The 23639-nt window shown below is 39.5% G+C and overlaps 1 protein-coding gene across 9 annotated transcripts in view; it reads right to left on the bottom strand.

Moving 5' to 3' along the window:
- Positions 1–23639, bottom strand: part of FGGY (FGGY carbohydrate kinase domain containing) — a 448924-nt gene that overhangs the window by 212721 nt on the left and 212564 nt on the right. For all 9 annotated transcript variants that reach the window (XR_002725457.1, XM_023187457.1, XM_031934004.1 and 6 more), the window contains one exon: positions 21755–21883. Coding sequence is in view for 8 of the 9 variants with exons in the window: in XM_023187457.1 (XP_023043225.1) it covers positions 21755–21883 (129 nt within the window). In the remaining variant the exon portion in view is untranslated. The remainder of the gene's footprint in view (positions 1–21754; positions 21884–23639) is intronic.

The following is a 23639-nucleotide window of genomic DNA, read 5'->3' on the forward strand; positions in this document are numbered from 1 at the left end:
ATGCCCTTCTTGCCCTATCATATTTTTCCATGTCTGTCTACCCTTCATCAAGCCTAACATAAAAATACTCACATTTAACTGTTCCTCTGGGTCTGCATTTCCATATGATAGCTCCCATGTCACATAAAACATATTACATAAATGTGTATGCTTCTCTCTTGTTAATCTATCTTTTGTTAAAAGGGCCCCAGCTATGACCCTAGGATAGACAGAAGAAAAGATAACTCTCCTCCTCTATACTTTATTTACAGTCCAGGACCCAAAGAAATCCCCCAGCTTATCCTGGGGCAAACTGGAATAGTTGTTCATCCTAGGTGTAAGGCAAGAGCCTTGTACTTGGGATATACGCACTACTAAACAAATGTTAGTGTAAATTTCTCTTAGGAGAAAGCAGGACTAGGTTGCCTTCAGCAACCTTCTCTTGCCCCTAGACAAATGGTCTAATTCATAAAATTATTCAAAGGCTCCTTGAAGTTAGGGAAAGTAATCAGCACTCCAGATAATCCCCTCAAAAACATAAAACGAACCAGTGAGATGCTTCAGGAAAACAGCAGGAAAGAGATGGGAAATGACAGGACAGGTTATTTAGGACATTTAAACTTAAAAAAAGCCTGAAATTTAAGGAAAACAAAAATATTAATTAGCAGGCTAGCTCTCTTCTCTCTCCAACCTCTGATGCCAAGCTCAGTACCACCTCCCGTGATAGGAGTTTCGGTTGCAACAGAAACTTCCAAAGGTTTTGTTGGGGTTAGTTGAACATTGACAGATTCTTCACAGCTTGGAATTAACTCTGAGAGCCAAAACCAGGCCAAGTTTCTATAAAGGCTAGGACTTTCCCTGGGGAGGGTTAGAGAGCCCTCCCACATCTAGACTGATTAATTTATCCTTGACCCAAGCTTCAGACAATAAGACCAAAAAGACAAATAGATCCTGAAGCTGGATGTTGATCCCTCCCCTGCCACCATTTCTAGGAGACTGGAAATGGGATTGTAAGGTGACCCCTACCGCCAGATAAGACTCAGGCCAGAGGGTTCAGAGAATTAAGTGATAGGCAGAGCAGCTGGGGAGAGAAAACAAGCAAAACCAAACCAAACCCTAAGCAGGATAAAAAGCCCAGGGTTGCGGCACAATGAATGACATGTGGCTGACATAGTTTCAAAGACAACAACAGCTTAGGTAAATAAATAGTGTAGAAGATGAGAGTAGAAATGAATTACAGAAAATCTCATGAGGTATGCACTGACATTTTTCGAAACCTGCAGTTGGAATGACATCTCTGCTTCTACGGAGGACAAGATTTAGCTCTCCTCTCCACCTCTGCACCTGCTCTTGACACCTGCCCACCTTCTCTGGACAGCAGCCCCAGCCAGGCTTGGTTCTCCTTTCTCTGTGCCCATCCTAGGTGCCTTAGGGAATGGGTGCCTGTGAGGAAGGGCACTGGCTTTGAGGGAGACACTTCCAGATATCACCAATTACATGACCTCATGCAAATGACCTGAATTTTTTGGGCATCTGACATCCCATCTCTAAAAGGGAAATGATTTAAAAGTAAAAAAGGCTAGGTGTGGTGGCTCATGCCTGTAATCCCAGCACTTTGGAAGGCCAAGGCAGGTGGCTCAACTGAGGTTGGTAGCTCGAGACCAGCCTGACCAACATGGAGAAACCCCATCTCTACTAAAAACACAAAAGTAGGCGGGCATGGTGACGTATGCCTGTAATCCCAGCTCCTCGGGAGGCTGAGACAGGAGAATTGCTTGAACCCGGGAGGCGGAGGTTTCAGTGAGCCAAGATCACGCCATTGCACTCCAGCCTGGGCAATAAGAATGAAACTCAATCTCAAAAAAAAAAAAAAAGAGGAAAGAACATACATATAATCTTGGCTTGAAAGAACAGTGCTGTCACATGTTCAGCCCTGATTAATAGTATCTCCCTCCTCTGTTTAGAAGGATTCAATTCAGTAAACATTTACAGAGCATGACTTTACATCAGGCACTGTGCTCAGCACTGCTGGGGAAATAATACTTGAAAAAAAGGTAATCTCTGTCCTCAAAGAGTTTATAATCTCCTGAGGAGCCAAGGACATGGCAGAGGCAGACTAATCATGGTTTCAACCGAGGACAAACCAGTCTTCTGGCAAGAAGAAGTAATTCCTGCTGTATGGGCCTAAGAAGGCTTCTTTACTGAAGCCCACTTTCCTCTGACCTTATGATTAGAAGGATCTCCTCCACCCTGGCTGTGGCTGCTGACTCCCAGCTACAAAAACTGCTTAACTGTTAGCAACAGCAGCAGCTAGTAGTTGTGTAGTATTTACCCAGGCCAGGTGCTGTTTTGAGTGCTTTAGGTAAATTAACTTCTTTAATTCTAACAACTGCTATGATGATACCCATTTGGACTCAGCATGTTCAGTAACTGACACATGATCACAAAGACAGTAGGTGACAGCATGGAATAAAAACTTAGGTAGTCTGGCTCCTGAAATCATACCTTTTTTCTAACCATTAAGCTGTTGAAATGGTGTTATCTGTATCCCTGTACATATTTTTGGTACACTCAAGTACATATTTCTGTTGGACATATTCTGTATATCCATATTATTTTTCATTCTTCTTCTGCTTTTTCTCCTATTAAATTCTGCATTTCAAAGGAAATAATTTTAAAATGATTTTTCAAATAACATTCAATCCACCATTCTGAAGTACCATTAGGCAAACCTGGAATATGTCCAAGTCAGTCCTGTTTTCTTGTGAGTTCTTTGGAATGGTAACTCCCCAAACTCCTGTCAGCATGGGCCACAGGCAGTAACTGGGCCAGACAAGATGGAGCAGCTGCCATCTTGCCAGGATTTCCAGCTCTGCACAGGCCTGGCAGCACCTGCTGTGCTGTCGGTGGAAACTGTGCCTTCAAGTTAGACGGTCCTTTTCATTGTCCATATCCTCCCTCCATTCAGCTGTCTGCCTGCCAATCTACAGCCAAAATTCTGGCAGGCTGGCAGGTGTTCTTCCCTTCTTCTCCCTTTCATCATCTTTCTATGGGGCTGTGTGGCCCAAGGCAGAGATGAAAGAGGCTCAGAATCCCTGGTTATATATACAAGAGAAACTCAATGTAGTAACATTCCATGGAGAAAGTAATCACTGATTAACTAATTTCAGCTGAGTAAGTGGCAATTCTATCTAATACATTGTTTGAGGAAGGCTCACTGTTAAAGATATCAAAAACAAACAAACAAACAAAAAACCTACTTGCTACCACTATCACTAACATGGATTGTGCACTAAAAAAGAGGATTCTTAACATAATTTTTCCCTTTCTTGATTACTTATGATTATGAGTATAGCAAAGTGGGAGTAGAATTTAACATTTATGAAGCACCTAATATAGGCAGGAAGTGTGTTGAGTTGGGAGTTGCTCCTTTGTGTGCTGACGTATAAAGTGACACACCCTGACTTCATTTCTAACAAACTCCTTCTCTAATTGCCTGTTAATTATCACTCACCTCCTCCTCTCCATTCTTCACAGCCAGGTTATTTCATACTCATGTCTGCATTTCCAGTGCCTAGAACAGGGCTGCCCAGAGCCTTTGATATTTTTAATAAACTTTATCAATGAAGTATAACCTACATTAGAAAGCTACAAATTTTAAGTATAGAATTTAGTGGATGCTTACAAAGTAAACACACCTATCCAGATCAAGAATAAACCTCTTCATGTCCTTTTCCAAATACCATGCCTTACCAGAGATAACCACTGTCCAGATGTCTAGACCACAGGATTCGCTTAATTTTAAAACCATTCAGTGTATTTTCTTTGTGCCAGCTTCAGTCACCCATGTTTGTGAGATTCAACCACACTGCTGCATGTAGCAATACTTTGTCCATTTTTCTTGCTCTATGATCCTCCACTCTATGAATATACCAAACATTGATGAATTCCACTATTGATGGGAACTGGGGGTTTGTTTGCAGTTTTTGCCTATTGCAAATAATGGTTTTATGTGTATTATTATATATGTATTTTTTTCTGGTACATATTTCTGTTGAATATATGTCTAAGAATAGGGCTGCTGAATCACAGCCTATCAAGATACTGCGAAACTCTTTCCCAAAGTGTGGTCATATTTCCACAGCAATGCTTCAGCATTTCAGGTGTTTCATATGACCATCAATACTTGGCATTATCAAACTTTTTGATTTTAGCCAACCTGCGGGGGTGTGTAGTGGTATCACAGTATGGTTTTAATTTGGACTTTCCTAATGACTAACAAGGCTGGAAAATTTTTCATATCTTATGGTCGATTTGTATATCCTCTTTTCTGCAAAGCCGCTGAAATATATATATATATGTACACATTTATACACATATATATACACATATTTAACCATCGTTCTGTCCGCATAATTGTTCTTTTCTCTTTAATGTGTTGAAATTCTTTGTATACTCTGGATACACATCTTTTGTTACATGCATTGAAACTATTTCCTTCCACTTTGTAGCTTGCATTCTCACTCTTTTAAAGGCAGCTTTTGATGAAAAGAAGTTTCTTATTTCAACATAGTCTTATTTACCAATCCTTTTCTTTATGGTTGTACTTATATTAATGTCCTATTTATGAAAATTGTCTGTCTCAAGATCATGAAGACCTTGTCTTTTAGGAACTTTATTTTTTTACATTTCATACTTAAGTCTTTAATCTGTTTGGAATGTATTTGTATGTATAGTATAAGGAGAGGGGCCAAAATTCAATATCTGTTATACTGATAACCAATCAGCAGGGCACTATTTCACTGAAAAATACATTGTTTCCTTACAGCTCTGGCAACGGCACCTTTGCCACAAATTAACTCCCCATACATGTGTGAGTTTGTTTCTGGGATCTTTAATCTGTTTTCCTCTGGGTTACTTGTCTGTCCTTGCCTCAATACCATTCTTAATTACTTTATAATAAGTTCTGATATCTGCCATCAGGGAGTTTTCCCAACTTTGTTCTTTTCCAAGATTGTCTTATCCTTTCCATGCAAGTTTTAGGATGTCTACCAATTTCTATCCTCTCACACACAAATCTGCTAGAATTTTGAACTGGAGTACATTTAATCTATAGAACAACCGGGAAGAAACTGCGACATTTATAATACTGTTTTCCAATCAATGAACATCATATATCCCTTGATTTATTTATGACTTCTTTAGTTTTTCTCAAGGTTTTATAGCTTTCTGCATAGTTGCCTTACACATCTTCATTCCTACTTAATACTTAATATTTTTATTTTATTGTAAATCATGCTATTTTAAAATTATTATTTTCTAAATGGTTGCTTCTGGATTACAGAAATAAAATTGAGTTTTGTATTGACTTTCTGCAATAGCAACCTTGCTAAATTACTTATTAATTTTAATATTTTATCTATTGATTCTTTTGATATTCCATATGTGTATAATTGTATCATCTATGATGTTAGCTTGATTTCTTTCTAATTCTTATATTTTTAATTTATTTTTCTTGACTTGTTGCACAGGGTAGGCCCTGTGGAATAAAAGTGGTAAGAATTGGAACATTTTTAATAATTCACCATTAAGTATGACATTTGCATTAGGTTTTTTTCTTTGTTGCTATCCTTAATCAAAATAAGTTCTTTCTACTCCTAGTTTGCCATCATTTTTTTAAAAAAATCATGAATATGTGCTAAGTTGTATCAAAAGCACTTGTAAACAACTGTTAACATAATTTTTCTCTTGTATCCTTTTAATATGGAATTGCATTAATTGATTATTCAAAAGTTAAAATAACTCACTTGAGTTCTTTTATAAGTTTTGAAAAACTTTTGGCCAATATCTCTTCAAATATAGCTTCTATGTATGATTTATTATCTCTCTTCTCTCATTCTTGGACTCCAACTGCACCTTTGTTAGACACCTTTACCATGCTCCATATATCTCATACTTGTTTGTGTATTTCATGTATTTTCCATCCTTTTGTATATTGGCTGTAGAATAAATAGTTTTTTCAGATCTATGTTTCAGTTCCCTAATTCTCTTTTCAATTATATTGTATGCTGTTGACTTGACTACATCTAGTCAGTTCTTAATCTCAATTATTAGTTTCAATTCTAGAATTCCCATTTCTTTTTCTACTTCCCAGATCTCTGCTGAATTCTCCATCTTCTCCTATAATTTCTTGACCATATTAATCACAGGTATGTTAGAGTTCATGTCAAATACCACCAGCATACGGATTTTTCTGTGGGTTTGTTTTTACTCTTGATTTTCGAAGTTGTTCATATTTTACACGCTTATTTTCTGTTGAATGCAGCCATTATATATGAAACCTTTTAGTTATAACTTGAGCTTCTGATTATGTTACCTACCTCAAGGAAGGATATAACCTTGCTTCTTGCAGTTAGCTCAAGTAGGGATAGATGATCTGAATTTAATCAGATGTTAATTTAATTCAAACCCAGGCTTTGGCCTTTGTAAAGCTTGTCTATTTTTAGTTTATACTTACTCTCAGGGTCCCAACTAACACCTAGAGGATTTACTAGCATTCTCCTCCTTCACTGATGTCCAAACTCAAATATTTATACTTCCAGCCTGCAGACTGCCCAAATTGGTGTTTAGTTTCTGGGCCTCTGAGTTGCAGGTTTCAACACAGCAAATGCTCAGAGTGTATTATAAAATGGTGGAAATGTTGAGTCCAAATCTCAGCAAATGAGCAAATGCTCAGCGTATAAAAGGGTGGAAATGTTGAACCCAGCTCTCTAGGCTTCTCTTTTGATCTTGGCCCCTTCATGTCCTTTAGTAGCTCTCTGGTGCCTTCATTCAGGTTTGTTTGTGAGTTGTATATGTGGATACATTTAATTTTCACCAACTTTTTATTTTGGGGGACCAAGAGGATAGCCCATTGTTGCCAGAAAAAAGAATTCAATAAATGGTAAGTGAATAAATTAATGAATTAAGTACTTTCTATTTGTGATCACATTTATTCCAGCAATACCACTTCAGTAATAGGAAAATTTTGCCATATAAAAGTGGATATATTAGTAGAAGAAAAAGCATGAATCTTGCTCTTCGCACCTATATTAAAAAGTGAGGTTTAAAGAGGTGACTTGTAGAAGCGACATAACTGGCAAGGGCAGATTTGAGACTTACACTCAACCCTCCTGACACATAGATTCTGCTTATTTCTGTTGAACTGTGCCATGCCGTGATTGTCCAGTGCACTCTTGCTTCAGAGAGCTAAATAATGCCCACACATTAAAGGACCCCATCACTGTTCATCAGCCTATTTTTTTAATTGTTTAATGTCCCCTCTTGTTCCACTGATACTGCCTTGGAATTGCGTCAGTTCTGGTCTTCAAGGTCTCTTACAACAGCCCTGTCCTCTGGTTCATTAACCTCACTGCCTCCAAAGTTTCTGTTTACAAGCTAGTACCTTAAGGATAAAAATTCCAAATTCTTTTAAATGATGTTTAAGGCCCTCAAAAACTTTGTCCCCACATATATCTCTCACACTTCCATTTCAGCATACTCTATACTATAGTATACTTGGTATTCTGCAGCCAAAGGGGTGCCCTCATACTTCTGGATCTTGGTGCATACTACGTCCCTCTGCTTCCTTCTTCTTCTCATCCTCCTCCCTGCCTGGCCATCTTGTCCATCTCATAAATTCCTATTTCTCCCTCCTATTCATCTTTAAGCGTCAAACCAATCATTTTTTGGGGAAGGGGAGGGAATTTTACTAACCTGCTCAGGTAAAGTGAGGTTAGACTCCTGTAACAGCCCAGACATGCTTTTATCAGACACTTCCCACTTCATACTTGGATGGCTTACTTGCCTGTTTCTCCAGTTAGAATGGGAGTTCTTTGAGGACAGAGACTATAATTTGTTCGTATTTATATCTTTAGTACCTAGCACAGTACCTGACATGAAAGGCAGATATGTTACCTGTTGATTGAAGCTAGGAGAAAATAATATTTTTGCATAGTCAGTTATTAATTATTAAAATTACTGCATATTTTATCTATAATTCTAAGTCAGCAGTGCTGGATGACAGTCAGAAAATAATCCTTGTACTTTCCTACAGTGTGTGGACTCTAGGGCAAGTGTTTTCTCAGCTTTGGGAGGCCTTTTGTTTTGCTTATTTAACTTCAGGGTTTATGGCTCTACTTTAAATGAGTGAATATACTAGATATGTCCATCAAAGACAATAGATTTAAATGAATGCACAGTTTAGAGACTGGATGAATTACTCTGACTGCCATGAAGTTAACAAGTTATTATTATCTTCTGCCAAATATGAGATGAAATCTCTTTCAAATTAAAAAGGAAAAATATTTTTATACATTTAATTTAGTAATAGCTATGTAAATAGAAAGAGCTAGGAAAATATAAAGAACATCAAAAATTTTAAATAACTTTTGCCTAACGCAAGGATTTATTTTAAAAAGTTGTCAAACTCCCTATCTTCTTTTCAAGCCCCACTGCCAAAACCCTATTTCAGGAAACCCCTTTGCCTTTTCCCCCAACTAGTGTGTATAAAATTATATAAAACCATGCTTAAAATGAATCTCTGGCTTGAGATCACCTTCAATGACTTCCCAATGCCTCCAGGGAGAAAGAGGAAGCACAAACTTCAAAACAGTACTCAGATGGGACAGACTCCCAATCTATCTCCACCTATTTGATCATTACATCCTCTTCTGCCAGGAATCCCTTAGAGATATAGGTTTCAGCCAAACTGAAATGCTTACCATTCCATAACCTCATTTCAGTGCCTCCACTTATGTTATTCTCTCCATCCAGAATACTCTACATTTCATTGTTTCCAGTGGAGAATACACCTATTATTCCAGATTCATTCAAAGGCTATCCCTTCCCACTTCCCTGAAAGACCACAGTAGCTAACCTCAGGGGGTTCTCACTGCCAGCTGTGTGACCTTCAGCAAGTTGCTGGAATCAATGTGAAGATTATACATGTAGACTCTCCAGCATATTTCTATCATGAAGGTCCCTCAATACATATTCGTATTTTTGTATTTTCTTTGCCTTACTGTTTCAACTGAAAGTGATTCCTCCCTTTTTAAAATTCCTGTAGAACTCAATCCGTCTGTCTCTATTTCTTTGTATCACTGTATTTGCCACAGTAACTAGTCTAGTGCTTAGCATGTTAAGCAAACCCATTCATTCATGCATGTACTCATTCATGCATATATTCATTCATTTACTGAGCTAGAGCTACAGAGAGGAAGATGACCAGATTCCATTGCTGATAAGAAGTTCACAGTCTAAGTCGGGGAGACAGCTATGTAATCAAGTATATAGGTGTTTAAATGTTATTGTCTGCATGTTATATTTAATGATAGATATGCATAAGGGAAACAAATTATTAGGCCACATGCATTTGGCTGAGCTATAATGAAACACCACAGTAAAGCAGACAGTATATAAATTCCTTTGAGCCACATTAACGGGCATATTTAATATTTTTCACAAAATCCAATTGCGTGGGTTTTTCTTTACAAATTTGAGCTGTGAGAGGCCTCAATCTAGAAGGCATATAAAGTTTTCATTTATATTATTGATACTGGTAGGAGACTCTAGTCTGAGGGTTTCATAGTGGTGAGTCACAAGGCTGATACACTTTTAACTCTTGACGCTAAATTCAGCCCAGGGACATGTAACAATACAGATCGACAGCCTAACACATTCTCTTTCTACAAAATAGAAGAGGCTTAGCTTTCCCTAGGGCTGGGGAGCATTTGGTTAAAAAATGCTCCATGTTTCAGGTTTTAGAACATTAGAAGAAAATCATCTACAGCTGTTAATGCTGGCTTGGGTAAAGCTATATAATGGTAAGAGAGAGCAGGCTGGTGCCAGACAGACCAAGATTCTCTCTGTTCAACCATACTAGCACCCTGAGTCTAAGTGAGTCTCCTTGCTCTCTTTAAATGGGAGTGGTGAGAATGTGCACAGCCATAAAAGTTGCTGTCCACATTAAGTGGCATCTAGGTAAACAGGCAGTATCCAGCTCATGGGAAGTGTAACGCATTGGAAAAACTCTTTATTGTTCTGCTTTTGAAACAAAACATTTAAAATGCAGTCTTTCAATTAGCCTGGATTCAACTTTGCTCTTTCTGGATTATGTACAGACAATTTTTAATGGTAACCAACGTGAGTTTAGTCTGCCCCTCTTGCTATCTTTTAAGGGACCACTGGTGCAGTTCATCAGGCTCATGAGTGGGCTGGATATAGCACAGATATTTAGGCCCCAGTTAAAGCCACTGATGAGAACGAGTTGTGGTGGTGGTGGGGACCCCGTCATCTGCATTTTAACTAGCTCCATGAGTGCCTATACACACTCAAGTTTGAAAACTGCTACAAGAATGGAAATCAGATTATTAAAAGAACCCTGTAAGTCATTCTAAATTTAAACTGAAATACTCTTTTTATTTGTTTATCTATATTATGAATTCAATTTACGATGGATGATTGGAAGTAATCAAAATAACCTATTTTCTCATGTTGCCCCTTCATATATTTTCCATTCTCCATCTCCAGTAAACAGTAATTTCTAACTAAAATGGGAACAGAGGGAGGTCATGTGGGGTAATTTGTCATCACCACCAACAAAATGAAGATGGGAACACTTATAAGTATGGGCGCAGAAATCCTAAGGGGCTCTGGAAGAACATTCATTCACCAGCTCAGACTGCAGGGAATATGAGCAAACTTTTAACATTTTTTTTGTTTGGATCTGAAGACTGGAGAAGAGAGAATGGGGTGAAGAGAAAGGGGCAGAGACAAAATTCCTCACAAAAGACACTGGCAGAAAGAGGAGTGGGTATGAGACAGTGAAATCAGCACTGCCCACCCTCAGGCCTGGCGGATGAGAGACAGTGATTGTGAAATACTGAAGGTAGAGATGCAGGAATACACAGTTTCCTGTCCAACCATGACTCTACAGGGTAAGTGCGGTTGCAAAGATAAAGTGCTAGGCACTAGTAGGGAGCAAGTAATTTCAGAATCCTCCCCAGAGCCTGACGAAATAAATATCTGCTTAATTTCACTTAAGTAAGCTTTTGCTCTAAGCTTAAAATGAGATGGTATCTTTTTTACTACTTTAATGGATGATAATCCATTAGTATTAAAAATTGTAACTACACTGCCAAGGCACATGCTTGATAACGAAGAATATTCCAGATATTTTTTACATCAAAATCAGTGCTGAGAAAGCTATTTGAATAGGTAGGTTTGCTTGAAATTAATTTTAGCATTCAGTCTCTTTGGCTGGGAGTTTAAGGCTTTTACATTCAAGCTTTCAACCGGGAGTAGCTAATACTTGTGGAGTGCTTACAATGTGTCAGGAGAAGGTATTTCTAAAATAACTCTGTGAGGCACTATCCCCATTCCCATTTGCAGAAGGGAAATCTGAGGCACAGAGCAGGTAAGCTCTTTACTGATAAGTGGCAAAACACAAGTTTGAACCCAGGCAGTCTGATTCCAGTCATGTTTAAAATGAGAGGTTCTGGGCACATAAGAAGACATCTTGCTCCATTTACTAGGTAGTACTTTTCCATTGTTTGACGCAAGGGTTGCACCAAAGCTGACGTGAAGACAGAGGCACACAAACAAGGGTTTGAGTCTTGGATACAGTCTTTCCTGGTCCTGTAACCTTAGGAAAATCCCTTCACCTCCTCGAGGGTCAGTTTTCTCAACCATTCGTGGGAGGTAAAAATACCTTCCCTATTCCAAGGGTAGTTTAAAAATGGCAAGTCACCACAAAAAGATTAAGATTAATCTTTGAGATTGAGATTGTCAGCATTAACAAATTTAGTAAACAAAATTAACATCAACATTAATATTGTTGATCTCTCCACCACACAACCCCAAGAGCTATGCATCCCATTCCTACCCTGATCTAATAAGCCTGGCCTTATACCCCATGATGGATGGAACCCAGACTCCTGTGATGCTTTAAATACACTTTATTAGAGTCACTTCTCTACCCCAGGTCTCAACTTTCTCATCCATAAAATAGATCTACAAACATCCAGAAGGTTATTAAGTAGAATCTCTATCTTCTACTACAGATATAAACATGCATTGGTGTAAGTATGGGCTAATGTAAGTAAAGGCACAAACATACCTAGACACACACAGACTCACTAGCCAGGGTAAATAGGGGAGAGTTCATAAGCTCCGTAGTCAGTGGGTCAGGGAACCCAACTTCACAATTTATTAAAATGTAACCTTTGGCAAGTTCTTAAACCTTGATTTCCTTGTATGCTAAAGGCCAAAAATAATTGCAGCTTACAGTGTGGTTGTGAGCTGACAATAGTGAATAGTCAAGTACCTAGCAAAACACTTGGCACAGCATAAGTATTCAACGAATGGTAGGTGAAATAAAAATAACAGCTTTGAGCTCTTTGGAAGCAACTCAAATAGCAGGTGTTTTTATTATTTCCAGCTCTGGAGGAGATTCTTTGGAGCTTATTGTAGATTGTGACAACACAACAAAGAGATTTACTCAAGTGTGGCTCAGGAAAACTAATTTACCTGTTTAATGAGCACCAGTGAAGCTGGCTATAGCCATTAAACAGGATATAAGATATAAAATGGAATAAAAAATCAGGAGTCATTCCCTTTTCCTAACCTGGAGACAGTGGAGCACAATGGGGCGGGGACCCTGGCTGATGAACTAGGTCACTCAGATTCTAAATTTGACTCTGACAGTAATATGCTGGGGTAACTTTGGATGATTCATCATTGTCTGGGCTTCAGTTTTCTTATCTGCAAATTGAAGAATTTGGTATAGAAAATCTTTGAGCAGCCTTTTAATTCTAAAGTCTATGATTACTCATTATGCAAATAGGAATGTATGTATTAAACTCAAAATGTTATGGTTTCATGGCAGGTTCACAGCCATATATACTGACGTGTGGCACAAGATTTAAAAATCGGGGACACATGGGGAGCTGGCAATAGCCCCAGGCCCTGGAGTCCTCTCAGTTTTCTTCCACAGAGTCAAAGTCTGGTCTCTCAGCTAAGGCCAGCCTTCTGCAGTCCAGAGAATCACAGCACTCCAAGAAAGCCTTGGAGCGTGGGAACAGGAAACTCAAAGTTATCCTTCCCCCACGTGAGATCTCTGCCCCTCCCTCCGCCACATGAGCTGTTGCCATGGCTCATGGAACTGCCGAGGTCCCAGGCAATGGTGGTTCGTATTAAACCAAGCCTCAACTTAAAACAATAAACTTGCAATCCCATTAATACGTTCTTCCTCTGCCCTCTGTGATTCACATCCAGGAACTCTCAGGGTTGTCCTTGCTCTATCTGCTCAGGGACTGGCACTGGTTTCTCCTTCCAGATTCCACGGCATGACTTTATCTGCATTTCTAATCCCCCCCACCCCCAATTTCTTGCAGACCGTCTGCCTCTTTGGATGCATATTCTCTCTCGTTTTGGATAAGCTCCCTCCTGCCCCCAGCTTTTGGCCAGCGCCTGGCCTGGCTCCTGCGCAGCATGGTTCTGCTCTGGTCTGATCTGCCTACTTGGCAGAAACACATCACTACTGCTTCTGACCCCAGTGTCCTCAGTGTCAACTCATCCTCATCCCCCCAGGCTGTCTCCTCTGGGTACCAGGTGACATTTTCTACACTTAGAACAAGATTCCAGGCATCCTCAGCAGGGTAGGGCATAAGAATCTATATTTTCTTCAAGTCTCCCTCACCTACATTTACCAACTCTTATTTTTGATTTTTCAAAACCCTCTCATATTATCTCAATTACTACTAATAATAATTAAATAATTACATTGATTTAGTGAAGACCAGCTATGGGGGTTCCATGCTGGATGATGGGCATACAAAGATGAACATGATTTGGTGAAAAAACTGAAATAGTTGCAAAGTATTTCACAGATACAGCATAGAGAGCGACTGGTGTTTTTCTAAGAGTGGATTAAATTTGGAGACGTTTCCACAAAGTAACATTTAGACTGAGTGCTGATGGATGAGTAGCAAAGGAAAGGAGGTGGAATGTGCATGATGTGCTGAAAGACGGCCAAGCGGTCCCGTGTGGCTTGACTCTGAAATAGATGGAGTAGAAACCATTCTGTCCTCCCTACTCCTCAGGCTTCACTTCTATTATTTTCTTAATCTTACAACTACTTTTACTGAAGAGTCAATTTCACAAAATATATTTCAACCAAGTACTAATATATCAGCAAAACCCTTATTGTGGGCTGCTTTTTGGCTTGCACAGAAATAAGCTGAATTGATGAAGGGAAATAACATCACTGGAGGTGTTCCAGGAGAGAATAGGGTCTCTCACTTTCAGTGCTACTGATATTTGACATTTGAAGCTGGACAATTCTTTGTTGCAGGGGGTTGGCCTGGGCATTGTAAGGTGTTTAGCGGCATCCCTGGCTTCTACCCACCACATGCCAATGCCATTTCCCTTTCCCCAGATGCAATAAACAAAACTGTGCCCAGACATTGCCAAATGTCCCCTGAGGGGTAAAATCACCCCCGATTGAGAACCACTGGCCTATAGAAAAGGTATATGAACCTTGGAAGCAGACTCAGTTTCAGATCTTGCTATGAGATTAGTTATGTGATTGTGGAAATGTTATTCTTTCTGCCTTCAATTCCCTCATGTGCAGAATGGGGAAACAACCTCCACCTTGTAGGCTTATTGTGAGGAGCAAGAGATAAAGTCTGAGCAGTATCCGGTAGAGTACTTGGCACATAGGGATGCACATAAGAAATGGTCATCACAGTAGTACCAGTCACAGTGGTGGTTCTACTTGTTCTAATTAACAATGTTATTATTATTTTATTATTAGAAATGAAGCCTAGTTGAAGTTTAAAAGCCACAAAAAAGAAACAAATTCCACTTTACCAGGAAGCAATAATAGGGAAAGAAATGTGTAATTAGATTACTGGACATCACTCCCTCTAGGAATCCTTTAATAATTTTTTAAGTCTCAATTTTAGGCCCATTTTATGTTTTTCCAAAGCCTTCCATGCATGGCACAAGTAATTGTAACTGTTTATTTACTTGTCTGTTTTCTTTACTAGAATACAAATTCCCAGAAGTCCACTTCTCTCTCATAGTCACTGTCTAAACCCATGAACTAGTAAAGTGGGTTGTTGATAAATATTATTAAAGACTTTCCTTTTTCAAAATTTGCTACTTGCTAAAGTTTTAAGGGTCAAATTAAAGAGCAGAGTGGATCACGTTTAAATAGATAGGCCATCATTTATAACACAGTGATAAGTGTGCACAAAGCATGGGCTTAAGTCACGCATCTCTCATTTAACTGTGTAGCTTTCAGAATGTTAGGTAGTCTTGTGAGCCTCAATTGTCTCACCTGACAAACGGAACAAAATGATAGTATGTGTAAAGTTGCTTTAAGAACTGAGTGTAAGATAATAAATATCTGTCCTTGAATTTAGAATACACTGAGCCTCAGCTGTTTGCTGTGCAAAATGAGGGTACACATATCTGTCCTAACTTCACTACAAAGCTGCAATGAGGAGCAAATTCTATAATTAACATAGTTGTGTTTTGTATTAGTCCATTCTCGCATTGCTATAAAGAAATACCTGAAACTGAACAATTTATAAAAGACAGAGTTTTCATTGGCTCAAGGTTCTGCACACTGTATAGGAAGCATGATGGTGTCTGCTCAGCTTCTGGGGAGGCCTCAGGAAACTTACAATCATGGCAGAAGGTGATGGGGAAGCAGGCACTTCACACAGCCGGAGCAGGAGCAAAAGAGAGAGTGGGGCAGTGCAACACACTGTTAAACAACCAGATCTGAAGGGAACTCATGCACTATCATGAGAACAGCACCAAGGGGATGATGCTAAACCATTCATGAGAAGTCCACCACCATGATACAATCACCTCCCACCAGGCCCCCTCCCACACTGGGGATTACAATTTGCATGAGATTTGGGTGAGGATCCAAACCATATCATGCTTCGTGAATCAAAAGTTCACAAATGCAATGAATCATTGCCAATAAGTATATTTCTTTGTCCATCACGCTACATTTAGTATATATACTACTTATAAATAAATGCTCCCCCCAAATCACGTTATCTAAAGTCACAGCCTGTCTACTCTGTCTTCTAGAACACTGATAATGGTGAGACATGTAATTGGCATGTTTTATTGTTTACTGGAACAAACTATGTGTTGTTCTAGGGAACGAACCAAAGGCCCTTTTTGCAAGACTGGCTCAATAAATTCTTCCATTAAAAAAGAAAAGAAATTCAAAATCCTCGTTTTGGCCTGGCTCTGAAACTGAAATGAGCACTTTAAACCAATTCAATATCTGGCCTAGATGAGCAATTTAAGCCAATTCAACATCTGACCAAGAATCCAATACTGGTAATCAAAGAGTTGTGCTAAACCAAGGAACAAAGCTTGCTCTTGGCCAAAACTTGGTAATGTGATGAGGGTAAAAAGGAGGCAGATTTCCAGACATCTAGAAGAACCCAAGCTTTTGCTCCTGCAGAAATGAGCCAAGTATAACTATTGTATAGGGACAATTGCCTTTGAATGAGAAGTTACTCTCTCTCAGGTGTAATATTCATTCCTCAGGGAGGGAATGCCATTCATTCATTCACTCATTCACTAAATATGCACGTGTTAAGGGTCCTCCATATGCAAAGCACTCTGCAGGCTGCTGCAGTAGGAGTATGAAACAACAGGGTGCCCAAAGAGTTTACAGATTAGTAGATGAGTAGTAGAAGAGGCAGATTAGTAGGTGAGGCAATCTGGCACACAGAAACCTGTGTGTGCCAGATTGTAAGCGTAAGACACAGTGGGGGGAAAAAGGGAGTGCTTAAGTCAACTGGGAAGTTAGGGAGGGCTTCCCAGAGGAGAACAGGATTCAAGATTTGATGGATAATCAGGAGTTTGTCTGACAGATAAAAGCAACTGAGAGAAGAAGGGCCTGAGACAGAAATCAGGTTGTTATTGCCTTTCAGGACAGTTGGGATGCTGGAGCCAAGAACAAAGCTGGAACAAAGTTAATGTTATTTTTATAAGCTAGAAAAATATCAGCAGCAGGAGCCCTGGCCAGAACTACCCCCACAAAGTGCAAACAAAGCTACTCCTATCTTCTGACTGTCTGCCGGGGAACTTACTAACCAGCACCTTAAGAACAAAATGTTCTTTCATCGTTGATTTTTATTCCCACAAAGTCCTTCCTCCTCTTTTTCCAGAACTGGGAAAAGCATGGGTTGAGTTTTGCTTGCTTCTTTGATCTTTATCCTCCCATCCCGGGCCTCCCTTGGGAATGAAAGTCCAGGGGTATTTCTCCAAAGCAGAATGCTGACCCCTCATACTAGTTAGAATGTGGGGTCTAAAGCAGGCCATGCCAGGTCAGCATTTGAAGTGACTACAGTTGTCAGGGTTTGTTGGTGAGAGGCCTGGATGGCCTCTTCCTGGATGGCAATTCCGAATCCAAAGCTGGTCTGTACTTGACATTCAGAAATCTCTTAACACAGAGTTCATTTAGCCAGTTCTTGAGGGTATTTCTGACCTCAACCTATACAGAATCACAAAGTAGTGAATCCTGCATTCTGCTGTCTCTCACTCTCTCACTGCATAAAAGGAAACAAACGTTCTGAGAAGCACCATATTTGTAGGCAGAGACAAAATCTAAATCTAGAACTTAAAATTCCACGTTGACTGGCCTTATCATAGCATCACAATATGTCTCAGGGATTAGCTGTCCCAAACCTACACTATTAAGCTATAAACATGCAGGCGAGAACACTGAGAATTTTCTTTCCAAAACGAATGGACTTTGCCTGATTTGTTCACTGCTGATAATCTCCAGTGCCTAGACCAATCACTGACAGGTTGCATTCACTCAATTATATTTAATTAATATAGAGTTGGACCCATGGACAACCTTTTCAAGACTTTCAGGCCTCTGTTCACCTCCACATCCTAATAGGGGTATAGGAAGGGCAAAAATGAGAGGAAACATTTGCTCCCAGGCCTCCTATCTTTTTTGATATATCCTAATCTTGGATTGGTTGTAAGGTGAAGGGTAAAGGAAGAGGCATAAGAAGGCATAATAAGGATAAAACATAGTCAACATATATTAAGTAAGTCTGTACTATCCCATCATCATGGACTAGCACCTTCCTGTGCCCTTCCCAGTCACTGCTGGCATCTAAGTTCAGGCCTTAAAGAATCCAAGGTTCTTATTCTATCTTTCCATTTAAAAAAAAAAAAAAAAAAAAAAAAAACTATTCTATCTTTCCACTAACAAAAATATGGGGGAAAGTTACTAACTTACTGCATTAGTCCATTTTTATGCTGCTGATAAAGACAAACCTGAGACTGGGAAGAAGAGGATGTTTAATTTGATTTACAGTTCCACATGGCTGGGAGGTCTCACAATCATGGCAGAGGACAAAAGGCACTTCTTACATGGTGGCAGCAAGAAAGAAGGAGGAAGAAGCAAAGGCGGAAACCCCTAATAAACCCATCAGATCTTGTGAGACTTACTATCACGAGAATAGCATGGGAAAGACCAGTCCTTATAATTCAATTACTTTCCCCTAAGTCCCTCCCACAACACGTGGGGATTCTGGGAGATATAATTCAGTTGAGATTTGAATAGGGACACAGCCAAATCATTATCATTCTGCCCCTGGCCCCTCCAAATCTCAGGTCCTCACATTTCAAAACCAATCTTGCCCTCCCAACGGTCCCCCAAAGTCTTAACTCATTTCAGAATTAACCCAAAAGTCCACAGTCCAGTCTCATCTGAGACAAGGCAAGTCCCTTTCACCTATGAGTCTGTAAAATAAAAAAAAAGCCAGTTACTTCCTAGATACAACGGGGGTACAGGTACTAGGTAAATACAGCCATTCCAAAGGGGAGAAATTGGACAAAACAAAGGGGTTGCAGGGCCCAGGCAAGTCCAAAATCCAACAAGGCAGTCAAATTTTTAAAGTTCCAAAATGATCTCCTTTGACTCCAGGTCTCATATCCAGGTCACACTGATGCAAGAGGTGGGTTCCCATGGTCTTGGGCAGTGCTGCCCCTGTGGTTTTGCAGGGTACAGCTTCCCTCCCAGCTGCTTTCCCAACAGTCCTCCAAAGTCTTAACTCATTTCAGAATTAACCCAAAAGTCCACAGTCCAAAGTCTCATCTGAGACAAGGCAAGTCTCTTCCACCTATGAGCCTGTTACCCAGTACCAAAGTTGCATCCACATTTTCAAATATCTTTTCAGCAATGCCCCCACTCTACTGGTACCAATTTACTGTATTAGTCTGTTTTTATGCTGCTGATAAAGATATACCTGAGACGGGGAAGAAAAGGAGGTTTAGTTTGACTTACAGTTCCACATGGCTGGGAAGGTCTCATAATCATGGTAGAGGGCAAAAGGCACCTCTTACATGGTGGCAGCAAGAGAGAATGAGGAAGAAGCAAAAGCGGAAACCCCTGATAAACCCATCAGATCTCGTGACACTTATTCACTGTCATGAGAATAGCATGGGAAAGACCAGCCTCCATGATTCAATTACCTCCCTCTGGGTCCCTCCCACAACACGTGGGAATTCTGGGAGATACAATTCAGTGGAGATTTGAATGGGGACACAGCCAAACCATATCACCTAAAAGCATTTACATTTTAAGGGGAACAAAAGGCTTAAGCCAAAGCTTCTAAGGGTAAAACTTCTGCCACTGAATATCTCTGTTTAGGAAAAAGATGAGGGTCATTGGCAGTCTCCCCTTCTGGAGGACATAGTGAATCCTGGGCAGGAGTGAGAAGGTGGATTTTGGCACGTCCCTGAGGGAAGTCTGGGAAACTGACAAGGAAACTGTAGTGTCTGCAGCTCTTCAAGCAGCAGTTCTCTTTCTTTCAGCATATGCCGGTCCCAGCCAAGTGCCTGTCACCCAGGTAGGGGTGGATGATTGACACTGTCACCCTAGGGATAATTTTAAAAGCATGATAGGGAAAGCTTTTGTGGCCTCACGCATGATCTCATGCAGGAATGTCAGGATTGCTAGGGCACAGAAACACTCCATGTCTTTCTAGACCTTAAGTTCTCTCTGTGCTTGTACATAAAAACCAAAATCTTAACATTCCAATCAAAAGCACACATTGCTCACAATGAAAAGTATTTGGAAAGAAACAACCTTGCCTGTAATCGGAACTACGTTACATAGCATTCAATCAACCTACATATATTATGAGTTGTTTACTAATTCTTAGGCACTGTTTTAGATCCTGAGGACAGAGAGATGAACAGGACAGACATGTTCATAGATTGATGAGAGCGATCCTGCTCTGGAAGTCCATGCCGTATGTAGAACAAGGCACCATTTAATAATCTGTTGCATAAGGCAGAGTAATCTTCACTCTACTATTTAAAGCCATTTCACTTTATTCTTGCCTTAATGTGACTATTCATTTAACAAACTTATAAGCAGCTATAGGAACCAGACATAGGGCTTGGCATGAAGGATACAGGACAAACAACCTAATGTTCCTGCTCTCAAGGAGTTCACAGTCTAATGGCAATGACAAGCAGATATATTAGAAATTACAATGCAATATGATCATTTTTTCAAACAGTTTGCTGAAAAAAAGCATAATTTCGAGAATTTCTAAATACTCCTGAGGGTTTCACGGAAGGCTATGCAGAGCAGAAAGCATCTGATACGGGTCTTGCAGTTAGAGGAGGAGTTAGCCAGCTGGAGTAGTGGAGGACCAATCATTCTGGGCAGAGAATATGTGTGCCAAGTCACAGAGGTGTAAATGCATGGGCTGGGCACGGTAAGTGCAGGGTTGATGAAAGTGTCTGAAAGTATACACACATAAAATGGAAACCCAGCTCAACAAAGTAGTGCCTTCCCTTACTTTGTGAAATGTACTCTGATGTTTTCTACTTTGTTCTATTCAATTCTGTTCCATTCTGTTGTGCAAATTCAGTGGGCATGTCCTGCTAAATTGATCTCATGAATTATAAACCATAGTTTAAAACAAAACATTGTTAGAATGAAAGGCTAGGGAAAAAATATATGGCTGTAGTTGAGATGAGAGATGCTGAGAACAAGAACAACCTCCACCGCAAAAAACACACACAACCTGCAATGAGGATGAGGAAGACGATAGTCATCATTCTTTACTGTAATTCTTTGTTTCCCTGTGTGTTTTCCCATTAAAATCTGGGGAAGAGACCTTGGTTTTATTTGGTTTTCTTTTAAGTTCACTGTCTCCTAGCACCATGCCTGGACATGGTAAGTGTTCAACGGGTGTTTTGTGAATGAACAAATGAATACATGAATGAAAGGCTTGAGAGTTATGTAGAAGATAAAATCAAGACTATAAGCAAGGAATTGGATACAGGACATAAGCCAAATATATTATTAAAATAAATCTATGAGACTTATAAGGGTTTTGGAGTACCATTACAAAAAACCAGTAGAGCTAAGTGTGGTAAGAAATTAAGATATCTTTTCTGAATTTTCAGTAAACAAAAGAACTATGCAGAAAGTTATTCAAATAATTTTTTTTCTATTGCCATGTAAATTAAATAAATACAATTATAAATAAATTTTAACATTAATGAAAAGTTCTATAATTCTATCCAAATGCCTAATCTTGAAACACCAAAGTCCTTGACCTTTGCTTTAAAAACAGAAAAGGAGTGTCTTCGGTTCTGGGGAATATTCCATTTGAATACGGTTTTGGCTGTAGGCAACAAATAAAGAGATTACCTAGTCCTCCTGCATGGGCATCAATGAGTGAAACTGCAACCGCAATCCCAGGGAGAAGGCCAAGGTCTCTTGCTGCCTCTGGTGTGAGCCCATTTCCAAGAGAAGCTCCAGGAGGTAGCACTTGGTTTCCTGGGTAGACATGAGAAAAAACAAACACATCAGTTTGAAAAACACAAAAGTAAACAGAGGGTTTTGTTTAAGAGAAACTCTTTGCTCCCTCTTCCCTCCTCTGCATTTGCAAAGATAAAAACCATGCAGTCATCAAGAGTCCCTTTGCTCATCCAGGGACTTTGGTGTACGTGCTTGGTACCTATAGGTCATGCTCTGGGGAGCTTTACAAACCAGGAGCTCTAAAGCATCATTCAAACCAAAGATTCTGAAAACGGAAAATTTCAAAAGGAATATAAACACAGTAGCCTCTTAAATACAAGGTTCAAATGCTCAAACCATTCCAAATGGGCTTCCTAACATGGCAGATCTACTAACCTACTTAAACGCACATGAACCCATGTGTTCATACATGCATACACCCTCTCTAATGAACATATATTCCTAAGTCAGGAAAACTTACTCTTGAGTTGCTTCCCTGCAGAGGATAAGGGGAAAGAGATGTACTTTGTAGCAACAAATAATTTGTTAAAAATTTTTTCTCAGCTGGAAAGGACACTCCAGTCTAAACCTTTGCAAATTTTCCAAGGCTGCCACTTGCACAACCATATAATACAATTTGAATGATGTTCTTTGGAGTTGTGCAATGCAGTGACCCTGATTTTTCAAGTGACCTTGAATTTTTGCAATCAGTCAGGCCTTCAGTTAAGAATTTATTGATTGTCTTGCTTTGTGTGGGTGCTGTGGGGCTGTAAAAAGCAGCCCTTGCCCCCAGCCTAGTTAGGAAGACAAGATAAGGACACAGAGAACCACGTAAGACAGAATAGAATGAAATGATCCATCTGTTCCTAGGTGTTAGACAGAGTCTAAGCCCTCTTTCATCCCCTAAGGAATTCTATAGTATTTCTGCACTGCAGGGAGGGGCTAGGAGTTGACTCATGGATATACTAAGATCCCTTTGAGCCCCAAGATAGAACCTGGGTGCAGGATCAGCAATTTTTGAGTGCTAAGGTGCCACTTGTTAATTGTTCCATGGAGCTCAAGGGCTGGGCAGAGGTGCTCCAGGACTTCTGGGGATAGAGGTGAGGGTGGAGGTTGGGAGAGGGGTCAGAGAGTGAACAGCTTAACCACCCTCCTCTAAACGGAACCAAAGCACCTCCACGACACCATTTTTATCCATTTTAAGTAAAGAGCTTCTATCTGTAATAAAATATGAAAACAAGTTTAGCTAAGAAAAGGAAGACTGTAACCTCTGCAGTGACTTCTAGAAGAACTTTGTTATTCAATATGGCAGCCACTAGTCACATGTGGACTGAGCACTTGAAGTATGTCTAGAGTAACTCAGGGACTAAATTCTTCATTTTATTTAGTTTTAACTTCAACTTATTCAATTCAGTTACTGAAAAACTTTTAGTTATGTTTGGAACAACTTGGGCATGCAAATCTACTTTTTCTATATTAATTTAAGAAATAAAAATCAAGTATTTCCAACAAAAATATAGCATCTGAATTGAGAGGTGTTAAGTGGAAAATACACACCAGATGTCAAAGATTTCATCTGGAAAAATGAATGCAAAATATCTCAATAATTTTTATATCAATTCTATATTAAAATAATAATTTGAATATATTAAGTTAAATAAGAGATATTAAAAATTAGTGTCACTTTCTTTAGCATGGCTACCGAAAAATTTAAAATTACATATGTGGCTCATATTACATTTCTATTGGACACTGATGGTCTGGAGGATAAGGTTAAGATGCTCAAAGGATGGGG

This window comes from Piliocolobus tephrosceles, chromosome 1 (assembly GCF_002776525.5).
Source record: "Piliocolobus tephrosceles isolate RC106 chromosome 1, ASM277652v3, whole genome shotgun sequence".
NCBI lineage: Eukaryota > Metazoa > Chordata > Mammalia > Primates > Cercopithecidae > Piliocolobus > Piliocolobus tephrosceles.